The following is a 21,428-nucleotide window of genomic DNA, read 5'->3' on the forward strand; positions in this document are numbered from 1 at the left end:
CAACTCTTCAAGCATTTTATTCAACATTCTTCTTTGCTTGATGAAATGCTAACAAACAAGCAAACAAATAAAAAATATTATTCAACTTTCAAGTCGCGGGTCAAATCAACATGCTTTATTTACATTCACAAGTGGAGAAAACTTTAAACTAATCAAGATCAACCGCCCAACCGTCGCCATGGCGACCCTGCAGTGACGTTACAGTATGAGCTGCTCTCTCCCTCACACACACCCTCACGCACAGTGGGCAGGCTGCCTGCCTCCATCTGTTGTGTGGTAACCATGGTGACCAGGCTGTTTCTCACCAGCACACACAAGTCAATGACAGAACCTTCTAGGTCGTCTAAGGTCGTGTTTGTTACAATTCACCAGTGCTTATAAAGTTTGGTCTGCATCTAAAAAAAAGATTTGAAATTGTGATTAAATCAAAGATGAAGATTGACAGCTGACATCAATATGACAGCATGGCAACCAAATCAGCGTCAGGCAGGAAGTCAGCAGCAGAGGGAAAACATTCCGCATCAGTCCGGTGGGCGTAGCTGACGTGCACAGAAGAAGAGAAGAAGAGAGGCCACACAGGAAGTGTGATAAGATGGCGGCTGAAACATGACAGTCGGAGACAAACATGGCGGAAAATAAAACGTTTATGCGGCCTCATCAGCACCTTCCTGTTCTCGCCATACGCCGCATTGGGCGCCGTAGTCCCTCGCCTAGCCAATCACATGACCCGGGTGCTGGGCACGGCGTTGGCAAGGGGGCGTCGGGTGGACCCTCGCTCCTCCAAAGCTTCCTGGGTGTCAAATAAAAACCTAAGCAGCGTTCCTGCCTCACTTCTTGACAGCCTGTCGGTAGCTGTGTCTCTGGCCGTCCTGGCGAGGCTTGCCACCTCCGCCTCCGCCTCCCGCTCTGCTGCCGCCGTCACGGGTGCTGCTGGCCTGGCTGCTGTCCTGCAGGGTGGGGCTGGACTGAGCTCGCTGAAGACCGCCGTCCTCCAGCAGTTGCGAGTCCAGCATAGACAAGTCCTCCTCGCCGCTCTGGATCTTCGCCCGCAGCAATGTGACGTATGTCTCGTAGCGCGTTTTCTGCAGGGTCAAAGGTTGTGACACGGTTTGCGACGAAGTCAAGGGAGTTAGCATGTAGGCCACCTCACCTCAAACTCCAGATACTCGTCTCTCTGGCGGTACTCGTCCAGCTCGCGACCTTTAACCTTGCGGTCTGGGGGGTAGGAGCGCAGCTCGGCTAGTTCTGAGGCGACCGCTCGGAACCGAGCCTCGTGGGATCGGATCTGGTCCTCCTGGAAGTAAGACACTCATCAACATTTGTAGCCTTTTTTGGATGTAGCGTGTCGGCGCACCTCAGAGAGTTTGGACGTCGTCCCCGGTAACAGCGGCCGGCTGAACTTCTTTTGGGAACCGATGGCCGGCGGAAAGGGTGGAGCGGAGAACATGGCGGCCACCGTGTTAATCCGAGTGATCCAGGACTGCATCTGCTCGGCGTTCCTGTCACGGATCACAAATCCAATTAACATCACTCCCGGGGGGGGGGGTTTACTATCTGGGCCAAGGCAGTGTGTGTGTGTGTGTGTGAGTGTGAGGGTCATGCTGCTCCTGCCAGCACGCCACCTGGACTGACAACACAAGCAGACCTCCCTCAACATGTGACCTGGCCACTACGTGCACACGCACATACGCACGCACACACACACACACACACACACACACACACTCACGGCGCCTGGAAGAGGAAGAGCCTCCAGTCGGCGGTGCGCAGGTAGAAGACGTTGGCACGTTTGCTGTAGTCGCAGGCTTTGATGGCGAGTGAGTGATGGATGGACACGGCATTCTTCAGGTCGTCGTCCGACAGCGGCTTGTCGGGTCGGTACTCGCCCTGGAGACACCAGGAGGACGGTCAGCGCTCGTTTCCATTAGCATTAGCTTTGAGGACACGGGACTCACTTTCTGCAGGTAGAGAATGAGTCCCTTCAAGATGGCGTAGAAGGTCTTCCAGCCTCGCTTCCCCCTCGGCGCTAGGGACCCAACAAAAACACAAGTGTGTATGTGTGTGTATGTGTGATATCATCACCATCATCATGACATACTTCTCTTGCCGTCCGAGTCTGCGTGCACTTTGCGGACCAGGAAGCCGTTCTTGTACATCAGTGTTCCGGGTGGCGTGTCCTCCGACGCTGCCTGACTGCCGCCCGCTCCCTTCACGGACCTGGAGGAATCGCCCAAGCTGTCCCCGAGCTCTGAGAAGGACTTCCGCAGTTCCTCCTCGTCGCTATGGAGACGGCAAACTGGTGTCAACTTCACACCCAACATGGAGTAGCATCACATCGCCATGGAAACCACACAGCATCTTTAGCTCCCGTGTGTGTGTGTGTGGTGTGTGTTCAAGCAGGAAGAATGCGTCACTGATTGTGTTGTGTTGTTAGCTCAGCAGGTGGCGCCGTGTCCAAAATAGAAGAATGAGAAGAGCCATGCGTCCACCAATCAGCACGCAGCCTGTTGCCTGGTAACTGCTGCACTGCCTCAATGGCTAGTGGGGGGGAGGGGCAATGTGTTTCCACGGTTACGACTTGCCGCTCTCTGCAAAGTACACACAAAAAGGACACAGACACTCCTCCTCCTCCTCCTCCTCCTCCTCCTCTTCACCATCTTTGGACTCCGCCCACGAGTCAACAATGACTTCACTGGCGCCCCCAGTGGACACTTGTTGTTGTCCTGTGGAGCTGTGTCATGTGACGTCGTCTCAGATGACAGTTTTGTTTCTTTTTGACCGGTCCTGATGCTATTCTGGGAAATGGAAAGTGGGAGGACGCGGGTGAGGATGGAGTCGTAGCCATGGTGCTGTCGCCACGGCAACAAAGCTTCGCCAGCCAGCGACTTAATTGGCATCTCAGCACTTCCGTGGAACTGCAATCCAGAATAGCAGCCCTTGACACACTAATGTTCCCCTCATCAACATCCCTTACTGTCTCCAGCACGGTGTGTGTGTGTGTGCGTGCGTGCGTGCGTGCATGCATGTGTGTGTGTGTGCGCGTGTGCAGGACTTACAGTGTCCACTGCAGCTTCTGGGTCTTGATGGAGTTGTAGAGCGCCTCCAAAGCAACAAAAACACAAGAAAATTAGAAAATCAGCGATCAGCTATCTATCAGTTACCAATAAGCTAGCCATCAGTTAGTGATCAGTTAGCAATCAGCGCTAGCCATCAGCTAGCAATCAGTTAGCGACCAGTTAGCAATAAGCTAGTGATGTTGTCATGCAGCAGAGCGGTAAGTCAATCAGCCAATGGGGCCGCACGGATCAGTTCAGGTGTCATCTTTTGAGGGCGACGGCGTTGTCCATGTGTACCTTTCTCCTCTTTCGGGCCTGAGGGTGGTTCTGTCCATCCTGAGCTTTGCCGAGCAGGTCTGGGAACACGAGTGGTTTGAGGGAGCGTGAGCGCGGCGTTCTGGGATAGCGGAAGGGGTCCATCATGCGGAAGTCCCTCCCGTATCGCACCGTGCACAGCGAGCGTGAGCGCAGGCGTCCCGCCGAGTGCAGGCTGTTGACGCCAATCATGGCGGCAGACGGTGGTGGGGGGAAACTTCCTCCTGGCGGCGTGAAAACAGGAAGCAGCTGGCAAAGTGTGGTGGGGGTGGCTGTCAATCACTGGCCATCCAGGTGCACACCTGACACGACGCCGTTCATGGCCGCCGCCACACAACTTCTCTTTGGCGTGAAGTGAGGCGAGGGGGCGTGCACGGAGATTCAGGAGGGGGGAGGGGGCCGCGTCCGCTGTTGGACTCAGGCAGCGGGATTCCGAAGAGCGCTGGTTTCGTCACAAGACGACATGAAGGACAGAAATGAAGCTTCCTGTTGCTCAAGGCATCCGCCACTCCTCCGTTTGCTCCTTTCCCATCAGGCTTTTCTCTGCTCGCTTTTTTTTTTTTTTTTTTTACAATCCTTTCTGAGTGTTGCCACGGTGACGAGGAGGAGAGGAAACAAGAAGGCGCTGACTGCCGAATGTCAGAAGCTCTCTCTCTCTTGCTCTCTCCTCTCTCCATCACAGCGTACCGCCCCCGCTCCCCGCCCCCCTCTATCAGTGGCGCTCCGCCTCGTCCTCGCACATCCAGGCGGTGACGAGCAGGTGTGAATGTCCGCCATCCAGTCAGGATCCACTTCCTGTCGGAGCTGTGTGTTGTCCATCGTGGCCGCTGGGGGCGCCACCGCTGACACCACTTCCTGTTTCTTCAGCATCTGATCTTCCTCACATTGGAAGCTACCGACAACGACGCCGCCGTTCGCCAAAATGCTGAATGACCTCATTATTAGCTGGAGATGTTTTTCATATATGCGTTACCATAGCAACACAGGATGGAAGAGAGAAGCTAACAAGCTAGCGCGCTATTATGAGGGAGGTCAGTGGGGGAGGCAGATTCTGGGAGCCGGCTGCCAGAACATTTTGGACAACAAAAGAGGCTTGAGAGCAGCTTCAGTGAAAAAAAAAAAAAAAGCGAGTGCTTGTGTAATATGCACAAAGGATTAAGTGCATGTCTGACCCGCTTTGCTTGAGGCCACGTGGCGGCGGTGGCGGCCTCCATAACAGCTTTTTTATTTATGCCATCATTATAGACACACACACACACACACACACACACACACAAAACGTCAACAGCAAATATCAATCTGTCCACTAGGGGCAGTGTGCTTGGCGTGGGACGTGCATGTACGTGCGCTTACTTTGAGCAGATCTTTGGGAAAATCGCCGCCGTCGTTGAGTCCTTGCAGGTTGTCGACAAACTGTGGCCAGGACATCTTCCTGCCCACGTTCTGACAAACAAGCACAAATGTCAGTCCTTTCGCACGCTAATGCTAATGCTGTGTTCCTAATGTATTTGGCACAGGTCACACACACTTACTGGTCCATGCAGATCAGTGTTGAGCAGCATGAGAGCGCACGTGAGCGTGTGCACGGCATCTAAACAAGAGAATCATAAACACCTTAATGGCAGCCATTTTGAGTCATTATGATAATATTACACAGGGTGTCCCGATAGTCCTAAATGCATATATTACACAATTTAAACATTTTATAATTCATATATACTAATGTATTCATATGCACTTATTTGTTTATATTATCATATATATTTTCTGCCAACAAATAATTTTATATATATGCAATTATTGTACATATTTTATTACATTTTGTAATTTTTCATTTTATTTTTATTCATTTTGAAATTATTTAATGTATTATTTTGTATAATTTTTTTGGTATAATGCACGTACATTTGTATGTGTATATTATATGTCCAGGCTTTAGGGACACCCTGTATACTGTATATTAACTCTTAACACATTTATATACTGCATGTGTGTGAATATTCATGCAGTATATACATATATGCACACATGTACTGTGTGTTTGTATGTATATAGGGACACATACAGTACATTATGTGTGTGTATGTATATTTGCATATACTGTATATGCAAGTATGACGTTCCTCACCATCTGTGGGGAACATTGTTGGGTTGCAGAGCAAATAACGTCTGGAAAAATGTGAGAGCATCCTCTCTCTCTCCTGACTCTCCCCCATGATGACCACCTGCTTCAGGAAGCTTCTGCACACACACACACACACACACACACACACACACACACACACACACACACACACACACACACACACAAAATGGGCAGTAAAATAAATCAATATGGGACAATAAAACAGTCCACCACCAGAGGGCAATGTTGAGCAATTTCCACACAAACACACGTACACGCACACACACACACACACACACCTGAGAGCTCGGTCCAGGTGCAGGTGTGAAAAGTCAAACAGACTGAGGTACTCTTCGGCCACCAAGCGGCTGAAGTCGTTGCTGCAACACAAGAAGAAGAAGTTCCTACCATGCACCAGTCAGTCAGAAGGTGTTAAAGGTGTCATGTGACTCACTTCTTGCTGAGCTGTTGCGACACGTCACACTTGCGGAAGCCGTCCAAGTCGAAGAGTCTCTTGGCCAAGCGTTTGGCGGCGGCCATGTTGGCAAGGTGGCTGGCGTTGGTGAGGGTGTCGGTGCTGAGGTGGTGGTCCCACGGCGCCACTCGGTGGTCCCTGCTGCAAAATGGAGAGTGTCAATCATGAGTGAACATGTTAATGAGGCGCCTGTTGTCATGTCATCTAGAACTTAGCTTAGCATTTCACTAGCCTGGCTTTGTGTTTGATTTGACAAGTGCTCCTGTACAATGGCTAGCAGCTCATGCTAGCATAGCCACACCACTGCGTACTACTTCTTTTCCTATTTGACCTTTTTTCAATACTATTCAGGTGCTGATGAGTAAGGGTATGTCTCACCTTGACAACGAGGGGGAGGGCACCAGGCTGCACCAGCTGCTCCCCAGCTGGGAGTAGTCCCGCCTCCCTGGGGGTGTGTCCTCAGAGGCGCTGCTCAGCCGTTCACTGGAGGGCGCTCGGGTGGCGTCCGAGTCAGCCATCGCCGTGACGATGGAGTCGGAGAGGGTGGGTCTCTCTTGGGGGGCCAGAGGTGCAAAGCTGAGTTGAACAATGTGGCGTGTGCTGGCAGAGAGGGGCATGTGCACGGCGGGTGTGAACGAAGGCACGTCTGCCGTCAGCACAGTTTGGACGTTGGAGGTGAGCAGATCCTCGCTTTCCAGGCTGTTGTAGGACGTCCCCTTAGCACGATGGGACTCCATGATGCTCTCAAAATGGCGGCTGAAGGTGTCGTCAGTGCCACAGCGAGGACCCGGAACCAAGATGGGGGATTTGAGCGCCGGATGATGTTTGTCAAAGAAAGTCTCTGTCGGTCTGCACATGGAGACATGATGAATAAATAAAGCTGACAAGTCGAAACTCCCGCCCAGCTTGGTCTCCAAGGTATCCGCCCCTGAAGCCGCGCCCTTGTGTCAAGCTAACATGCTAAACGTGTGTGCTCACCTCTTCAGGTGTCGGAAGCGGTCTGGTTCTTCCTGAGCAGCGTACCATTGTTTCCTGTTGTCTCCTTGCATCCTCACACTGGCCCAGCTCACCACTTCCTCCTCCTCCTCCTCCTCTCCTCCAAGGACTCCTTCATCATCATGCCCCTCGTCCTCATGCTGTCTTGTGTAGGCCATACCCCCAAGAGGACTCCTTCCTGCCCTCTGCACACTGCGGTTGCTCCCAAACGCAGAGTCGGCATCATCCTGCTCGGCCAGCAGCACCTCGTCGATGTCGGTCTCGCGGTAGCAGCGCAGCGGGATGGCGTCCAGGTCTGTCTCGGAGTACTTCAGAGTCCGACGGATGATGCCGGTTTTGGAGGATGTCCCAGTCACTGTAGGGGGCTTGGTCACCAATTCCACCTCTACATGTTGCACTTCCTGATTCGCAGTGAGCGGAGGCAGGGAGGATGTGGGGGTGGGAGTGGGTGACTCACTGGAGTTGCCACTGGGCGGCGCTGTGGAAGCTTCCAGAAAGTCTGCACGATAATGAAAGAACATTTGTCACAAATGAGCGACATACTCAAAATATCAAAAAATTACTTCTGGGTCTGCTGCCGGCACCCCCTTCAGGTCCGAAGAGGAACTCCCACTTGGCGCGTGCGATCTTCTGACAGTGCAGCGACGGGACGGCCGCCATGCTGTCTGTCTGCAAAAGGTAAAAAACACCAGCTAAAGTTAGCACATTAGCTTAGCATAGACTGCGGCACTCCAAGTCTCACCTGTATTCCCGAGCTGGTGGCCGTGGTTTCATTGCCTTGGTGGCTGGATCGAAGCGACTCGGGTGATGTGTAGTCCTGGTCCACCAAACTGCCTGTCACCCCACTAGAGCTTCGTGACGATCCTCCCATCGCCTCTGAAAGGTGGTCTGGTCCCTGCGGTCGTGGCCGCTGCTCCTCTTCCTTGTGGAATTCCTCGTCCTCGTCAGGCGAGTCTGGGACCACTGGTCCCAGAAGGAGGCGTTCCCGCCTTCTCTGCTCAGCCCGCTTGTGCAGCGATGTTGGGCTCAGGGGTGGACCATGACAAGTCTGTTCACTTGCATTGTCTAGGCCTGGGCCTGGGCCTGGGGGGCTCCCCCACCCCTCTTTGAGAGTCTGGCCAACAGGTGCCCCCTCAACCCTCTGGCTGAGGACACCTTTGGGGAACGACTCCGTGTGTGTCCCCCTTTCTCGACAGCCTGTGCCCCTTCTGTCCCCGCCGGCGTATTGCGGCGGCTGACAGCGATGCAGGGTTGGGCTCTCTGCTGCTCGGAGCTTGGCCAGGGACAGTCCGGGGTCCCTGATGGGGGAATTAAACTCAGGTGGGGGGCGAGAGGGGCGGTGGACGCTTCCAGGAAGGGAAAAGGATGGAGACGGTGGTGCTGAGCTCTCGTTCAGCTTGTTCTGTTGGAGGGCTCCCCCTAGAACGGGGATGTTCATCTTCAGGCTTTGATGTGCACCTGAACCGCCTGGAGACCAGGCTTGGGATTGTTTGGGATGGAGCCTGCAGGGAGAACATCTAGTGACGTCACTTAACTGATTTAAGCCTTTGATGACATTATCAGCAAGTGGGATCGTTGCCTTGTCTGCAAGTTTTTGAGGGGGGTTCTGGGGCCGTGAGGACGGCCACCCCCAGATCCCGCTGCTGTCTTTGGGGTAGACATGGTGCTGGACAGGGGAGCCGGCCCAGGACTGACAGCGGGAGGGGTGATAGTTCCGTGATGGCGATGAGTGCTGGAGCGCATGTGCCAGTTTGATACTCAGTAGCGGTGACCCAAATTCCTCCAAAGCTCTTTGAGTCGCAGCCTGGCCAACACGGTCCGTTGCTGCCAGGTGAAAGTCGCACAACGTTTGCAGGTGACTCCCTGGAGAACCTGAAGGTGGGAATGTCAGCTTGGGACTAGAGCTGCAAGAAGATCCTGGACTCTCTTGTCTGCTTTGTGAATCACACCCAGGACTACCTAAAGTCTTAACGTTGGACTTGTGCACATAACGGAAGGTGACCACAGACCGTTTCCCATCATTGACCTCCTTCCTGCAGCAGTTGGAGGATGTGGGCGGGGCCTTTGAGGACATAGTCATGTCACAAGGTTGACTCCCGCATTTTGTGACAGCTGGAGAGCTGCTGGCTGGCTGGAGCTGAGCACTTTCAGACTGCTGGAGCAGGTGAGGAGCAGCGGTGGGCTTGGCGGAGGTCTGACAAGTGTTCTGCCTGCTGAGCTGGGACCGGAGCTCATCAGGGCTATCTCCAAGTCCTGAGTGGTCCAGAGGAGCACCCTGTTCATCTTCCCCAAACGTCTTCTTACCTCCATTCGGGTCAGAAGCTGACCTCACTTCCACGTACAAATGGAGGACTTTCCCTGACTGGGACATGACCCCGTCCCTTTGTCCTTTGATATTGACCTTTGTCTTCCTTTCAACTCAACCTTCTCAGGTGTCTCCTGTGAAAGGGGACAAAGTTGAGGAGCGTGTTATGGAATTCCTTATGAAAATAAGCCGATCCTTGTCATTGCGTCCTTATGGGCGTGATCCACAAGAAACACACCAACAACAAAGAACTCTACCAACAACATTGAACTCTCTTTTAAACAACACAGAACGCTATCCATTTGGAATGGCAGCATCTTCATCATCAACATCATTGAGGAAGGTGGGAACACCTCTGGCTTGACTGTGGAGCGTCTTCATGTCAAGGCCTGAGTTACTGAGGAGGACATGAGTAGGACTTGAGTGAGGAAATGAGTGAAGACATAAGTTAGGACATCAGCGAGGGCATGACTTGGACATGAATGAAGACGTGAGTTAAAACATGAGGATATGAAGAGGACATGAGGAGGACATGATGGCGAGTTAAAACATGAGGATATGAAGAGGACATGAGGAGGACATGATGGCATGAGTGAGGACACAAGTAGGAAATGAGTGAGGACACAAGTTGTGACATGAATGAGGACATGAGTGGGGTACGCGTGCGGACATGAGTTACGACACAAGGAGGACATGACAGAGGACACAAGCAGGATGTGAGTGAGAACCTGAGGATGACACGGGGACATGAGTGACAACATGAATGACTTGAGTGAGGACATGAGTGACGATATGAGGAGTACATGAGGACATGAGTGAGGACACGTGTAGGACATGAGTGTGGATGTGAGTAGGACATGAATTAGGGCATGAGTAGGACATGAGTGAGAACATGAAGACGTGAATGAGGACATGAGCAGGATATGAGAAGTACATGACTGAGAACATGAGGAAGCCATTAGGTTGACATGAGTACGATATGAGTGAGGGCATGAGGACGACATGAGTGAGGTCATTAGTGGGGGCATGAGAAGGCCATGAGGTTGACATGAGTGGGGACATTTGTACACGAGGAGGACATAAGGACAAGGTCAGTGTCTTGGAGGCGTCCAGTAGAAGGTCAACAACAAACATGGCTGTCCACCTCAGTGGTGAGTTTTAGAGGAGCTTTATAGTTCACCTGAGAACTAGTGAGGACATTTTGACATACAACATCAATGTGGTTTGATTCATGTTTGATGTCACAGTCCTTTAGGACACGCATGGAACATTCCTCCATGAGAAGGAACTAACTCCAAGGTGATACATTTCTGATCCAGGATTTTGTGGAATGCAGCAGATGTCATCAAGAAGAAGATGGAGTCATGCTCGAGGAGACACACTAATATTCGTCCCTCGGACCGGGGGGTGGGGGGGTTTGCTAATTTTAGCTTGCTGGTTGCTAACCGCTCCGCTTGTCATCATGTGACAAGTATGGAAAACATGTGATGTCATGTGATGTCACAATGATATCACATGCCCCCCACGTGTGCAACTGCAACAATCATGTGCACGCCGTGACCTCATGATGACCTCTTCGCCAGGCTGTAAAGATGCTAGTTGAGTGTAGCATGAGATGTGTGGAAACAGTTTAGCGTCAACACACTGCTAGCCGCATGCTAAATACACTGATGACACCACTGCCGGCAAAGGTCATGCTGGGGTCAAAGCAAACAAGTATCCACTGAAGATGACGATGATGAAAATGAAGATAATGAGAAGGATGTCAACTTTTGGCGGCAAGGTGAAAGTTGCGTGACAGGAAGTTGATGAGTCAATGACGATGTCGGCAGAGAGAAGCGCTTACTCACCAGGAGATGTCACTGGCTTCACGTGTGCGCCACCACGCGCACCGGACCACTGCAGTTGGTCCTCCTGGTGCACGTGCGCGTGCTCGTGGTGGTCTGTGTCACGTCAGGTGGAAGCAGACTGCGATGCTGTGATGCGGACCTCGGCCCCTCCCTCCCGGTGGGACCGAGCGTGCGCAGTGTGTTCTCTCAGTGTGTGTCTCACGTGCACACTCCAAACAAACGCTGCTGCAGTGCACGAGCAAGCTGCTTGGCGGGAAGCGGCAGACCCTCCTCCGACTCCGACGTGCACCTGCAGCCTGGATGAAGATGATGAAGATGATGAAGGTTGTGGAGGAGGTCATATACACTTTTACTCAGCAGGTGGCGCCAGACTCTCTCTCAAACACCAGACACACACACACAGGGATTGCTTCACAGCAACCTCTCTACAGCTCACTTTGCTCTGGTCCAAAGGTGACACACATGCGTCACATGTGTACTTGGGTGTTTTTCTTGAGGTGACCTGCATGTCATCAACTTCATACGCTCAGCAGTCACTGAAGCACAAATTACAATTATTATATTATTATACGTATAAATAATGAATGAATATATTTGCAATTTTTTACGTAATATTTATACTATTAATGAATAATTCAGAATAAACAAAAATTAATGCATTTTATATATTATTATTATTAATTTTATTTAATATACATGCATATATGTATTTGAAAAAATATTACATGTAGAGAATCTAGAACATATTATGTTATATTTTGTTTATATTATACATATGTATTTTTTAAATTATGTAAATTAAAAAAAAAAATCCATATTACATACAGTGGTGTGAAAAAGTGTTTGCCCCCTTCCTGCTTTTTTTTTTTTTTGCATGTTTGTCACACTTAAATGTTTCAGACTACCAAGTAAATGTAAATGTTAGTCAATGACAACACAACTGAACACAAAATTTTTAAATGAAACTTAACTTCCAAAGCTACATGGCCCTGTGTGGAAAAGTGATTGCCCCCTAAACCTAATAACTGGTTGGGCCCCCTTCGCAGCAACAACTGCAATCAAGCGTTTGTGATAACTTGCAATGAGTCTCTTACAGCGCTGTGGAGGAATTGTGGCCCACTCATCTTTGTAGAATTGTTGTCATTCAGCCACATTGGAGGCTTTTCCAGCATGAAGCGCCTTTTTAAGGTCATGCCACAGCATCTCAATAGGATTCAGGTCAGGACTTGGACTAGGCCACTCCAAAGTCTTCATTTAGTTTTTCTTCAGCCATTCAGAGGTGGACTTGCTGGTGTGTTTTGGATCATTGTCCTGCTGCAGAACCCAAGTTGGTTTCAGCTTGAGGTCACCAACAGATGGTTGGACATTCTCCTTCAGGATTTTTTGGTAGACAGCAGAATTCATGGTTCCATTTATCACAGCAAGTCTTCCAGGTTCTGAAGCAGCAAAGCAGCCCCAGACCATCACACTACCACCACCATATTTTACTGTTGGTATGATGTTGTTTTTCTGAAATGCGGGGTTACTTTTACGCCAAATGTAATGGGACACACACCTTCCAAAAAGTTCAACTTTTGTCTCACAGAGTATTTTCCCAAAAATCTTGGGCATCATCAAGATGTTTTCTGGCAAAATTGAGATGAGACTTAATGTTGCTTTTGTTCAGCAGTGGTTTTAGTCGTGGAACTCTGCCATGCAAGCCGTTTTTGCCCAGTGTCTTTCTTATGGTGGAGTCATGAACACTGAACTTAACTGAGGCAAGTGAGGCCTGCAGTTCTTTGGATTACCTCTTGGATAAGTTGTCGCTGCGCTCTCGCCGTAATTTTGGTTGGCCAGCCACTCCTGGGAAGGTTCACCACTGTTCCATGTTCTCTCCATTTGTGGATAACGGCTCTCACTGTGGTTCGCTGGAGTCCCAAAGCTTCAGAAATGGCTTTATAACTATTTCCACACCGATACAGTCATGGATTAAATTATTAAACCATCCTTGTTTCTTCAGTTTCTTGTTCATTTTAATGCCTGATACAACTAAAAGGTACCTTTGTTTGGACAAATATAACAATGACATCAAAAATGGTTTTGGCAGTACAATGCTATAACTATTCATGTAAGAACTTAAGTGATTTTGGTTATTATCAAGGAAAGCATGGAAGCTGCTAGATATCAGCTCTTGAATTCACCTCGTTTGAGCTATATTTGTTATCATCATCATATTTGTCCTAACAAATGTACCTTTAGCTGTACCAGGCATTACAATGGATCAATAAACCGAAGAAACAAGGGTGATCTCATCATTTGTTCCATGACTGTAGATGTCAATTAGTCTTGGTTATGTTTTAACGGGGAGGGGCTTTTTCACACAGGGCCATGTAAGTTTGGATTTTTTTTCTCCTTTAATAATAAAAAGTTTAAGTTAAAGACTGCATTTTGTGTTCAGTTGTGTTGTCATTGACTAATATTTTCAATTTGTTTGATGATCTGAAACATTTAAGTGTGACAAACATGCAAAAGAATAAGAACTCAGGGAGGGGGCTTTTTCACACACACACACACGCATACATATACATACACACATATATACTGTTTATACAGTACATATATATACAAAAACACACACACACACATATATATATACTGTATTTATATACACACACACACATATTATATACATACACACACACACACACACACACACATACATATACACTAAGTCCCCACCTAACGAACACAATTGGTTCCAGACGACCGTTCTTAAGTCAAAACAAAATTAATATTACCAATGATATAGGAACTACATGTACGTGTATACATATACAGTATATGTGTATGTATGTAAATATGAGTTTGGATGCAGTAGTAATATTAAACGAGTATAATTTATGAAAAAAACAATAATAAAAATGATATAATAATACGTAATGATAAATGTTATTTACGTTTGAAGAGGAGTGGTCGAGCATATGTCGTTGTGGTGGAGAAAGAGGAGGAGATATTGAAAAAAAGGACAAGTCGTCATCGTTAGACTCTTCTAAAAGAGGTAGTGTTCTGTGGGTGGTGTAGAATTAAGCAGGCCTATTAACTCTTCATAAACTTTAATCACACGCTCTGTCCGGGTTGTATCATCCAACTAAAACCTAGCTTTCCTAGCTTTACCGGAAGCTTTCTCTGCCCAGCGTCTGTTGGTCCCATTAGCAGTGTCACAGTGCCCTCTACTGGTCAAGCATGTACAGTAGCAGTATAAATACCGATTCCTAAGCACTGCAAAGCAAAATAAAATGTTTGGTTTGTTTGGTTTAGTTTATTTGAACATGGTTACAATGGAATACATCTCATGAATCATTCTTTGACAGTTTCACACAAGGAAAGCTTATTTAATCCTACCCCCCGTCTATTCCACATCTATTACAACACTTGTTATTCACTTATTCACTTATTCACTGATAATCAGGATACTAATACATAAAAGATGACAAACAAAATATAAACCAGTCGGCTTGTGTTCGTATCGGCGAGTGTTCGCTAGTCGGGTGTTCGTAACTTGGGGACCTAGTGTGTGTGTATATATATATATATATATATATATATATATATATATATATATATATATATATATATATATATATATGTGTGTGTGTATAGATATATATATATATATGTGTGTGTGTGTGTATATATATATATATATATATATATATATATCTATACACACACACACACACATTAATATATATGTATATACACAAATATATATATATATATATATATATTTACAGTATCATGTGTTTTAAGATATGTCATATCGATAAGGAAGAAGAGGTGATGAAAACAAAGTTCACTGCTGATACGACTTAGGCCACGCCCCCTTTGTACATCACAAACCTTCACAATAAGCGCATGGTCTCCTTTAAGGCGCACACAGGAGCAATGGTACGCAGTCGTAAACACTACGAAGGTTGTAGCTTGGAGTCGTTCCTTGTGGCTTCTGACCCATTTAGTTCCACCCCGTAAGATCTCTCATGAACAAGTGACACCTTCTTTTATTGTGAAAGTCCCTCCAGGAAGTGCTCCAAAGAGCTCAGCTAGCTTATCAGGCGGGAGTAACAGTGGAAAGTGTCACTGTCCTACTCCAACGTGCAGTTGGTACCGGAAGAGTCACAAAAATGTTTGATTTTGAGCGGACGTTTGACGAGAGAAGCGCGCTACGGTGGATGCAGGACAACTGGTGGGTGGAGCCATCTAGCGGCCGCCGTGGCGCCAGCCTTATGCTTGCCTTGATTTTGTGTTGGCAGGAGCAAGTCATTCGTGGTGTGCGGCATCTACGCGGCGCTGGTCTTTGGGGGTCAGCGCTGGATGAGGGAGCGTCCCAAGATGAGCCTGCGTGTCCCGCTAGTGGTGTGGTCGCTCAGCCTCGCCATCTTTAGGTGAGAGGTGGGTTCAGTCACTGCACTGCGTGTGCTAATGCTTAAGCGGTTCCTGTGTGCAGCATGTGGGGAACGTTCCGGACCGGAAGCTACATGCTGCACATCCTCGGAAGCGGCGGCATGCAGCAGTCAGTGTGTGACAGCAGTTTCTATAGCGCCCCCCTCACAAAGTTCTGGGCCTACGCCTTCGTCATCAGCAAGGCCCCTGAGCTGGGTAAGACTGGAACTCGCTACTTCTCTCTCAGAGGTTTTTCTGTCACGAGTAAGCAAAGGTGGGCCGCACGGTGGTCTAGTGGTTAGCACGTTGGCCAATACAGGAACAGCCTGGAGATCGGGAAGACCTGGGTTTGATTCTCCCCTGGGCATTTCTGTGTGGAGTTTGCATGTTCTCCCCGTGTGTGCGTGGGTTTTCTCCGGGCACTCCGGCTTCCTCCCACATTCCCAAAAACATGCGGGTGAGGTTAATTGGCGACTCTAAATTGTCCATATGACCGTGAGTGTGAATGGTTGTTTGTCTATATGTGCCCTGTGATTGGCTGGCGAACAATCCAGGGTGTACCCCGCCTGTCGCCCGAAGTCAGCTGGGATAGGCTCCAGCATGCCCCCACGACCCTAATGAGGATGAAGCGGTATAGAAAATGGATGGATGGAGTAAGCAAAGTTGTCGTTGTTTCCGGCAGGTGACACACTCTTCATCGTGTTGAGGAAGCAACGGCTGATCTTCCTACACTGGTACCACCACATCACCGTGCTGCTCTACTCCTTCTACTCCTACAAGGACCACGTGGCGGGAGGCGCCTGGTTCATCACCATCAACTACACAGTGCACTCCATCATGTATGCCTACTATGCGGCCAGGGCGGCCGGCCTGCGCGTGCCCCGCTCCTTCGCCATGATCATCACGGCCGCTCAGACGGTGCAGATGGCGGTGGGGCTGGCCGTGTTGGGCCTCGCCTACCGTTGGATGCACGACCTACACTGTCCCACCCACGTGCACAACATCGTTTGGGGGTCGCTCATGTACCTCAGCTACTTGATCCTCTTTGCAGTCTTCTTCTATGACTCCTACCTCAGGGGAGGGGCAGAGCGGGCCAAGCGGGCATAAACACTTTAAAGGAGAGGAGTCGCTGAGTGGGTGTGGCTCCAGCAGCCTGTCAATCAGACCGTGTCAACAATGTCGTCATCATCCCATATGACTTATGTGGACAAAATGTTCATAATTTGTAAGTGTCTTCACCCCTTTTTCCCCCTTTACTAAATAAAGTCAGTCTGATGAAGGCACTGATGACGTCACTGGTGATGTCAGCTGTGCTTGGCACCAGGGAGACCCAGAGGACAAAACGTCCACTGTTGTTGTGGCGTTGTCGGCCAAGCTGGCAGCAGACTTACTGACAAATAAAAGCTTCTAGAAGCTGAAGAAAAAGAAAAAGACCGAGTTGATACTTTCAAAAGGGCCAGGCGCGCGCATAGCCTTGACTTGTCAGCACAGGCACGCCCCCCAGCGGCCTGAGCGTGCACAGCGAGGAGGAGCGTGTGCGCGCCCGGTGAGACCGCCGCTCGAGCAGACACGTCCGCGTGCACTCAGGTAAGAAGCCGCGAACCTTCGGTGTCATTTCTTCGCTCCAGTCGGTACCGAACCGCCGAACACGCCCGTAGTGACACATTTAAGGTGGCGTGCCCGGTCGCGCACAAGCGCGAGCACGGCGTCTTCATCTTTTTTCCTGACGTGCATGGGAGAGGTCGGGCCCAGACGCATCACGCACATGAAGCCGACACTTGCCACTAAAATGTGCGTGTTGGTGGGGCCAAATGGCACACGCTATGCGTGCACGTCGAGGGTCTTGTAGCGTTGACATGTTTTGCTGAAGAAGCGCGGGCGTCGCTCGGCGCGTGCACGCGACAGAAAACGTCTACATCCCTCGAGCAGGTCCTCCCGCTAACGTGCACGTCGCTCCTTTGTGTCGCGCGTGTTATTCCAGAGCTTTTCTCACGCACGCGCTGCTTCATTCTATAACGCGCAACGGTGTTCGGACCCCGAAGAACATTCTCGCACTCGTCTACCCCGCCCCCCTCCATTCGGTGAATTAGCATGGCGCACACTTGGGATCAGGTGCATGAGAATGTCTGGTCGCGCGTGCACGTGACAACAATGGCGCCTAGGGATGGGGGCGCGTGACACCCCTGACACGCACACACACTTTGTTTGCAGCTAGCGTGTTAGCTCACTGCAAACAACATGACTGACATGCTGTTGACGTCATCGCGAGTGTTGGTAGGTCACGTGACATGTCTTCATATTTGAGATTCCTGCTTTTTAGAAGTGGGGTGAAAGGTGACATGGTGCAAACGAGCTTAGCTCCGCCTCTTGCAGCCCGCACAGCAAAGTGGGTCAGGATCAATGAAGCACAAACTGAAGGCCAGCGGCGGAGGGCGGGACCAAAGGTGACATCCAATCAGGAACAAGTGGCGCTCCATCAGGACCTCTTGACCCATAAGAGGTGGTCAGGTGGCATCCATGTCGATGATGTCATCATCAAAGCTGGCTTCCAGGAAGTGGACCATGTGTTGTCAGTTGATACAGCGCTGCCTACTCGGTGGTGTCTGATTGGCAACTGTCAATCATAGGCCAAGCTTGGCTGCGAGAATGATGCTTTCTAGTACGGACCTGTACGTGCGGAACGCCACTGCTGACTTGCTCCAACGGCGCCAATAATCTCTGCCCCTTTGAGCTTTCTCTATCTGTCGGCCATGTTGGTCGTGTCAGCCATCTTGTAGTGGTGGCGCTCTCACATAACGCAGTGTCCACTCAGAAACTTACTGATGAAGTCGACGCCAAAGTGGTCGAATGCTGAAAGGTCATGTAGTCGATCCCAGTTGAGCGTTTGTGGGTGTGGTTACCATGGCAACTATTCCAGACATTACCGTTGCAGCAGCAGCAGCAAGTGACACCCTGATGACGTCATTGTGACGCGCCCCCTCACCTGCAATAACTCGCTCCATGCTTGGTCACCCCTCCCCTTCCCCCAGCATGTGGAGCAGTTTATTTTGGGCTGGGGGGGGGGTCTATTTTGGTTTCGGTGGCCGTAACATGAAACTTCTCGCACCGTGTCCGTTTCCACTCATGCCAGACAAAGTGTCCGTCAAGTATGACATCACCTTGACTGACTCCGCCTTCTCTGTACGCACCAGACGTCACTCAGCATGGACTACGCCGCCAACAGCTACTCGGCCACAGGGAGCGCAAACGCCTCTTTGGCCGCCATGAGCCTCAACGAGCACCGCCAGGAGAATGGCGTGCAGATGGGACACGCCCAAGTGACAGGTGAGTTCTCTTTACATGTGGATGTTATCCCCTTCAGCCTGGCCCCCTACTTCCTGTTTCCATTTCCTGTCGTAGTGATCATGACATGGTGTGAAGAACTCATAGACACTAAAATGGCAGCAGTCGCGATGAACTCCTTTGATTGACTCGGGTCCCACTCTGCTAAATAGCTACAAAAACAGCTGCAGATGTGACACTGTGTTTGGCGACGAGTGGTCAGGACTTCCATAAAGACACGCCCGCAGGCTACCTGTACGTAGCCTGCCGAGGGCCTCGGTAAAGAGAGACGGGTAGGCATGCGAGTGTGGCGGTATCATCGATGGTCAGTGTCCTCCATCCTGGGTTCTGCCGAATTCACGGCAGTATGGTGTCAATGCTGGTCCAGAGCGCGGCAAAAGACCTGTGAGGTCCATCCTGACTGAAGCTGGTCAGCCCATCAAGCTCCTTGGCATGGACGGCATGACGGTGTGTTGTCCAACTCGTCTCCAGTGAGGCAGAGACCAGCAGAGAAGCTTGATGTTGTAGCGACTGTTGTGTGTGAGGTGGACTCACCTTCTTGTCTCTTTTATTTTTGTCCAGCTCCTGCCAAGATGGATAACGGTGCTGCAGAGAAGGTACGTGATGATGTCCCCATCCTTCTTGGTTTCAGTTCAGGTCATTTGTGTTTTCTTGAGTTGCTCGTCACTTTGTGTTTGTTCTACATGACAAAGACACCCATCAAAGTTGCCAAGAGTAACAAAACACCCGCCTCCTCCCGTAATGGCCCCAGTGCCATCCCTGTTAAATCCGCAGGCGGTGCAGGGCCAGAGCAGCTCAGAGTAAGTTTGGGGCAGGCGGTGGACAGATGCTTCGCCTCCTTGATGATGTCTGCGCACGCCAACCTCATCTTCATCCATGTCACCTATGACTCATGAAGATGACTCAAACGAGTTTGTTGTCTTGCAGAATGTCGCAGGCGTAAAGTCTCAAAATTCTGGAAGCAAAGCGGCCGCCAGAGCTCAGCCAGGTATGACCACCCTAGGAACTTGACTCCTCTAAAGCTCATGTCCTGATCCGGAGTCCCATCAAATCGCCCAGTCAGTGAATCCTGTTCCTGTGACATGTTTCAGACGCGGTCAGCGGACAAAGCAGTCCCGGCACTCCCAAGTCTCCCTCTAGTCAGGCACTCTCCGGAAAGTCAGCGGGCGATGCCCACAAAGTAAAGAAGGTAGCGGTGGTCCGCAGTACGCCCAAGTCGCCGGGTTCCCTGAAGAGTCGCCCACCGGCCCCACTGGCTGCCGCTGCCACGGCCATGCCAGACTTGAAGGGTGTCAAGTCCAAGATCGGATCCACAGAAAACATGAAGCACCAGCCGGGTGGCGGAAAGGTAACCACACGGCTGAACAAACAACTGCAGTCAGGCTGCAATCTGGTCATTCTGCAGGTGCAGATCCTGGACCAAAAGGTGGACTACAGTAGCGTGCAGTCTAAGTGTGGCTCTAAAGCCAACCTCAAGCACGTGCCTGGTGGCGGAAATGTGAGTGACTTGGTCCCACCCACATTGGTTTAAACAAGCGTATCTCACGTCTCCTCTTGTCTTCCATCTGGCTACAGGTTCAAATCTTGGACAAGAAGATGGACCTGACAGGCGTCCAGTCCCGCTGCGGCTCCAAGGACAACATGAAGCACACACCAGGAGGCGGCAAGGTGAGGAGGCATCAATGCCACGCGCCACTTCCTGTCGCACAGAGAGCTCAACGACCTAATATTGATAGGAGCGTTCACTCTGATGTTCCCTCACCTCTGTGCTCTTCCAGGTTAAAATACTTGATCAGAAGGTGGACTATAGTAATGTCCAGTCTAAGTGTGGCTCCAAAGGCAATTTGAAACATGTTCCCGGTGGAGGCCATGTAAGTAATATGGGCCCGCCAGTCACGTGCAACGTGGGCTTGGCGGCTAGTGTCACCACTCGCGCCTTTAGGTCAGAGAAGCCCCGCCCCCTTCCTCAGCTAGCTCAGCTCTGTGGCAGCGGCCCTCGCCTGACTGAGTTTCCTCCGGGGTAACATCGTTTTTCCCCACGTGTTGACTTCCAGGTTCAGATTCTAGACAAGAAGTTGGACTTGAGCACTGTGCGTTCCCGCTGCGGTTCCAAAGATAATATGAAACACGTCCCTGGTGGTGGCAATGTGAGTAGCTCTCTGATTGGCTGCTGCAGAGCCAAAGCCCCTTCCCTTCCTTATTAAGACCCTGCATCCCCAAAAAGGACCCACTAGACCACGTTCAAGACTAGTGGGTGTGTTCCTTTTGTGTCAATCATGTGACGTTACCGTGACAACAATTATGTTCGTGCCACCCTCAAACGATCTGCATGATTGTGGAATGCGGACGTTCCACACAGATTTCAGCAAGCGTCGGTGTTGTGCTCGGACTTGTCCTCTGTCAACTAAAACATCCCTCTGCTTTGCTTGGTGCTCAGATCCAAATCGTCCACAAAAAAGTCGATCTGAGCAATGTGACGTCCAAGTGCGGCTCCAAAGACAACATCCATCACAAACCAGGTGACATCACAGCCGACTGTCATTGG

The 21,428-nt window shown here is 50.2% G+C and overlaps 3 protein-coding genes across 12 annotated transcripts in view; 2 read left to right on the forward strand and 1 right to left on the reverse strand.

Annotated features, from left to right (window-relative positions):
- Positions 1–21,428, reverse strand: part of LOC129170314 (PH and SEC7 domain-containing protein 1-like) — a 24,632-nt gene continuing 3,204 nt past the window's right edge. Inside the window, exons 2-19 of one of the 6 annotated variants that reach the window (XM_054757738.1) lie at positions 11,559–11,658; positions 11,123–11,418; positions 7,710–9,406; positions 7,531–7,636; positions 6,950–7,466; positions 6,350–6,820; positions 5,951–6,112; positions 5,796–5,876; positions 5,500–5,612; positions 4,904–4,962; positions 4,725–4,814; positions 3,057–3,100; positions 2,099–2,280; positions 1,956–2,026; positions 1,730–1,887; positions 1,355–1,499; positions 1,151–1,294; positions 1–1,082 (exon numbers count right to left, since the gene is read on the reverse strand). In XM_054757738.1, coding sequence (XP_054613713.1) covers positions 828–1,082; positions 1,151–1,294; positions 1,355–1,499; positions 1,730–1,887; positions 1,956–2,026; positions 2,099–2,280; positions 3,057–3,100; positions 4,725–4,814; positions 4,904–4,962; positions 5,500–5,612; positions 5,796–5,876; positions 5,951–6,112; positions 6,350–6,820; positions 6,950–7,466; positions 7,531–7,636; positions 7,710–9,338 — 4,227 coding nt within the window. In that variant the 5' untranslated portion in view covers positions 9,339–9,406; positions 11,123–11,418; positions 11,559–11,658 and the 3' untranslated portion in view covers positions 1–827. The other 5 variants (XM_054757728.1, XR_008566582.1, XM_054757752.1 and 2 more) reach the window with 5 other exon arrangements.
- LOC129167934 (elongation of very long chain fatty acids protein 6-like) lies at positions 11,095–16,846 on the forward strand. Its single transcript, XM_054752644.1, has 5 exons — positions 11,095–11,446; positions 15,260–15,344; positions 15,412–15,543; positions 15,606–15,757; positions 16,224–16,846. The coding sequence occupies exons 1-5, from the start codon at positions 11,095–11,097 to the stop codon at positions 16,646–16,648; spliced, it is 1,146 nt and encodes a 381-aa protein (XP_054608619.1). The 3' UTR covers positions 16,649–16,846.
- The window catches only part of mapta (microtubule-associated protein tau a), an 8,363-nt gene continuing 3,904 nt past the window's right edge, over positions 16,970–21,428 (forward strand). For 2 of the 5 annotated variants that reach the window (XM_054758038.1, XM_054758065.1), the window contains exons 1-10: positions 16,970–17,128; positions 18,733–18,865; positions 19,445–19,479; positions 19,576–19,683; positions 19,811–19,871; positions 19,975–20,231; positions 20,289–20,381; positions 20,459–20,551; positions 20,938–21,030; positions 21,321–21,402. In XM_054758038.1, the coding sequence (XP_054614013.1) occupies positions 18,745–18,865; positions 19,445–19,479; positions 19,576–19,683; positions 19,811–19,871; positions 19,975–20,231; positions 20,289–20,381; positions 20,459–20,551; positions 20,938–21,030; positions 21,321–21,402 (943 nt within the window). In that variant the 5' untranslated portion in view covers positions 16,970–17,128; positions 18,733–18,744. The remainder of the gene's footprint in view (positions 17,129–18,732; positions 18,866–19,444; positions 19,480–19,575; positions 19,684–19,810; positions 19,872–19,974; positions 20,232–20,288; positions 20,382–20,458; positions 20,552–20,937; positions 21,031–21,320; positions 21,403–21,428) is intronic. The other 3 variants (XM_054758031.1, XM_054758047.1, XM_054758056.1) reach the window with 3 other exon arrangements.

Source organism: Dunckerocampus dactyliophorus, chromosome 2 (assembly GCF_027744805.1).
Source record: "Dunckerocampus dactyliophorus isolate RoL2022-P2 chromosome 2, RoL_Ddac_1.1, whole genome shotgun sequence".
Classification (NCBI taxonomy): domain Eukaryota; kingdom Metazoa; phylum Chordata; class Actinopteri; order Syngnathiformes; family Syngnathidae; genus Dunckerocampus; species Dunckerocampus dactyliophorus.

What these genes read in the sequence shown, in the direction of transcription:
- LOC129167934 (XM_054752644.1), top strand. Translation starts at nt 11,095, where the DNA reads ATGTCGGCAGAGAGAAGCGCTTACTCACCAGGAGATGTCACTGGCTTC. An exon ending in CGGTGGATGCAGGACAACTG is followed by an intron (nt 15,345 to 15,411) that starts GTGGGTGGAGCC and finishes TTGTGTTGGCAG; the next exon opens with GAGCAAGTCATTCGTGGTGT. An exon ending in CTCAGCCTCGCCATCTTTAG is followed by an intron (nt 15,544 to 15,605) that starts GTGAGAGGTGGG and finishes TCCTGTGTGCAG; the next exon opens with CATGTGGGGAACGTTCCGGA.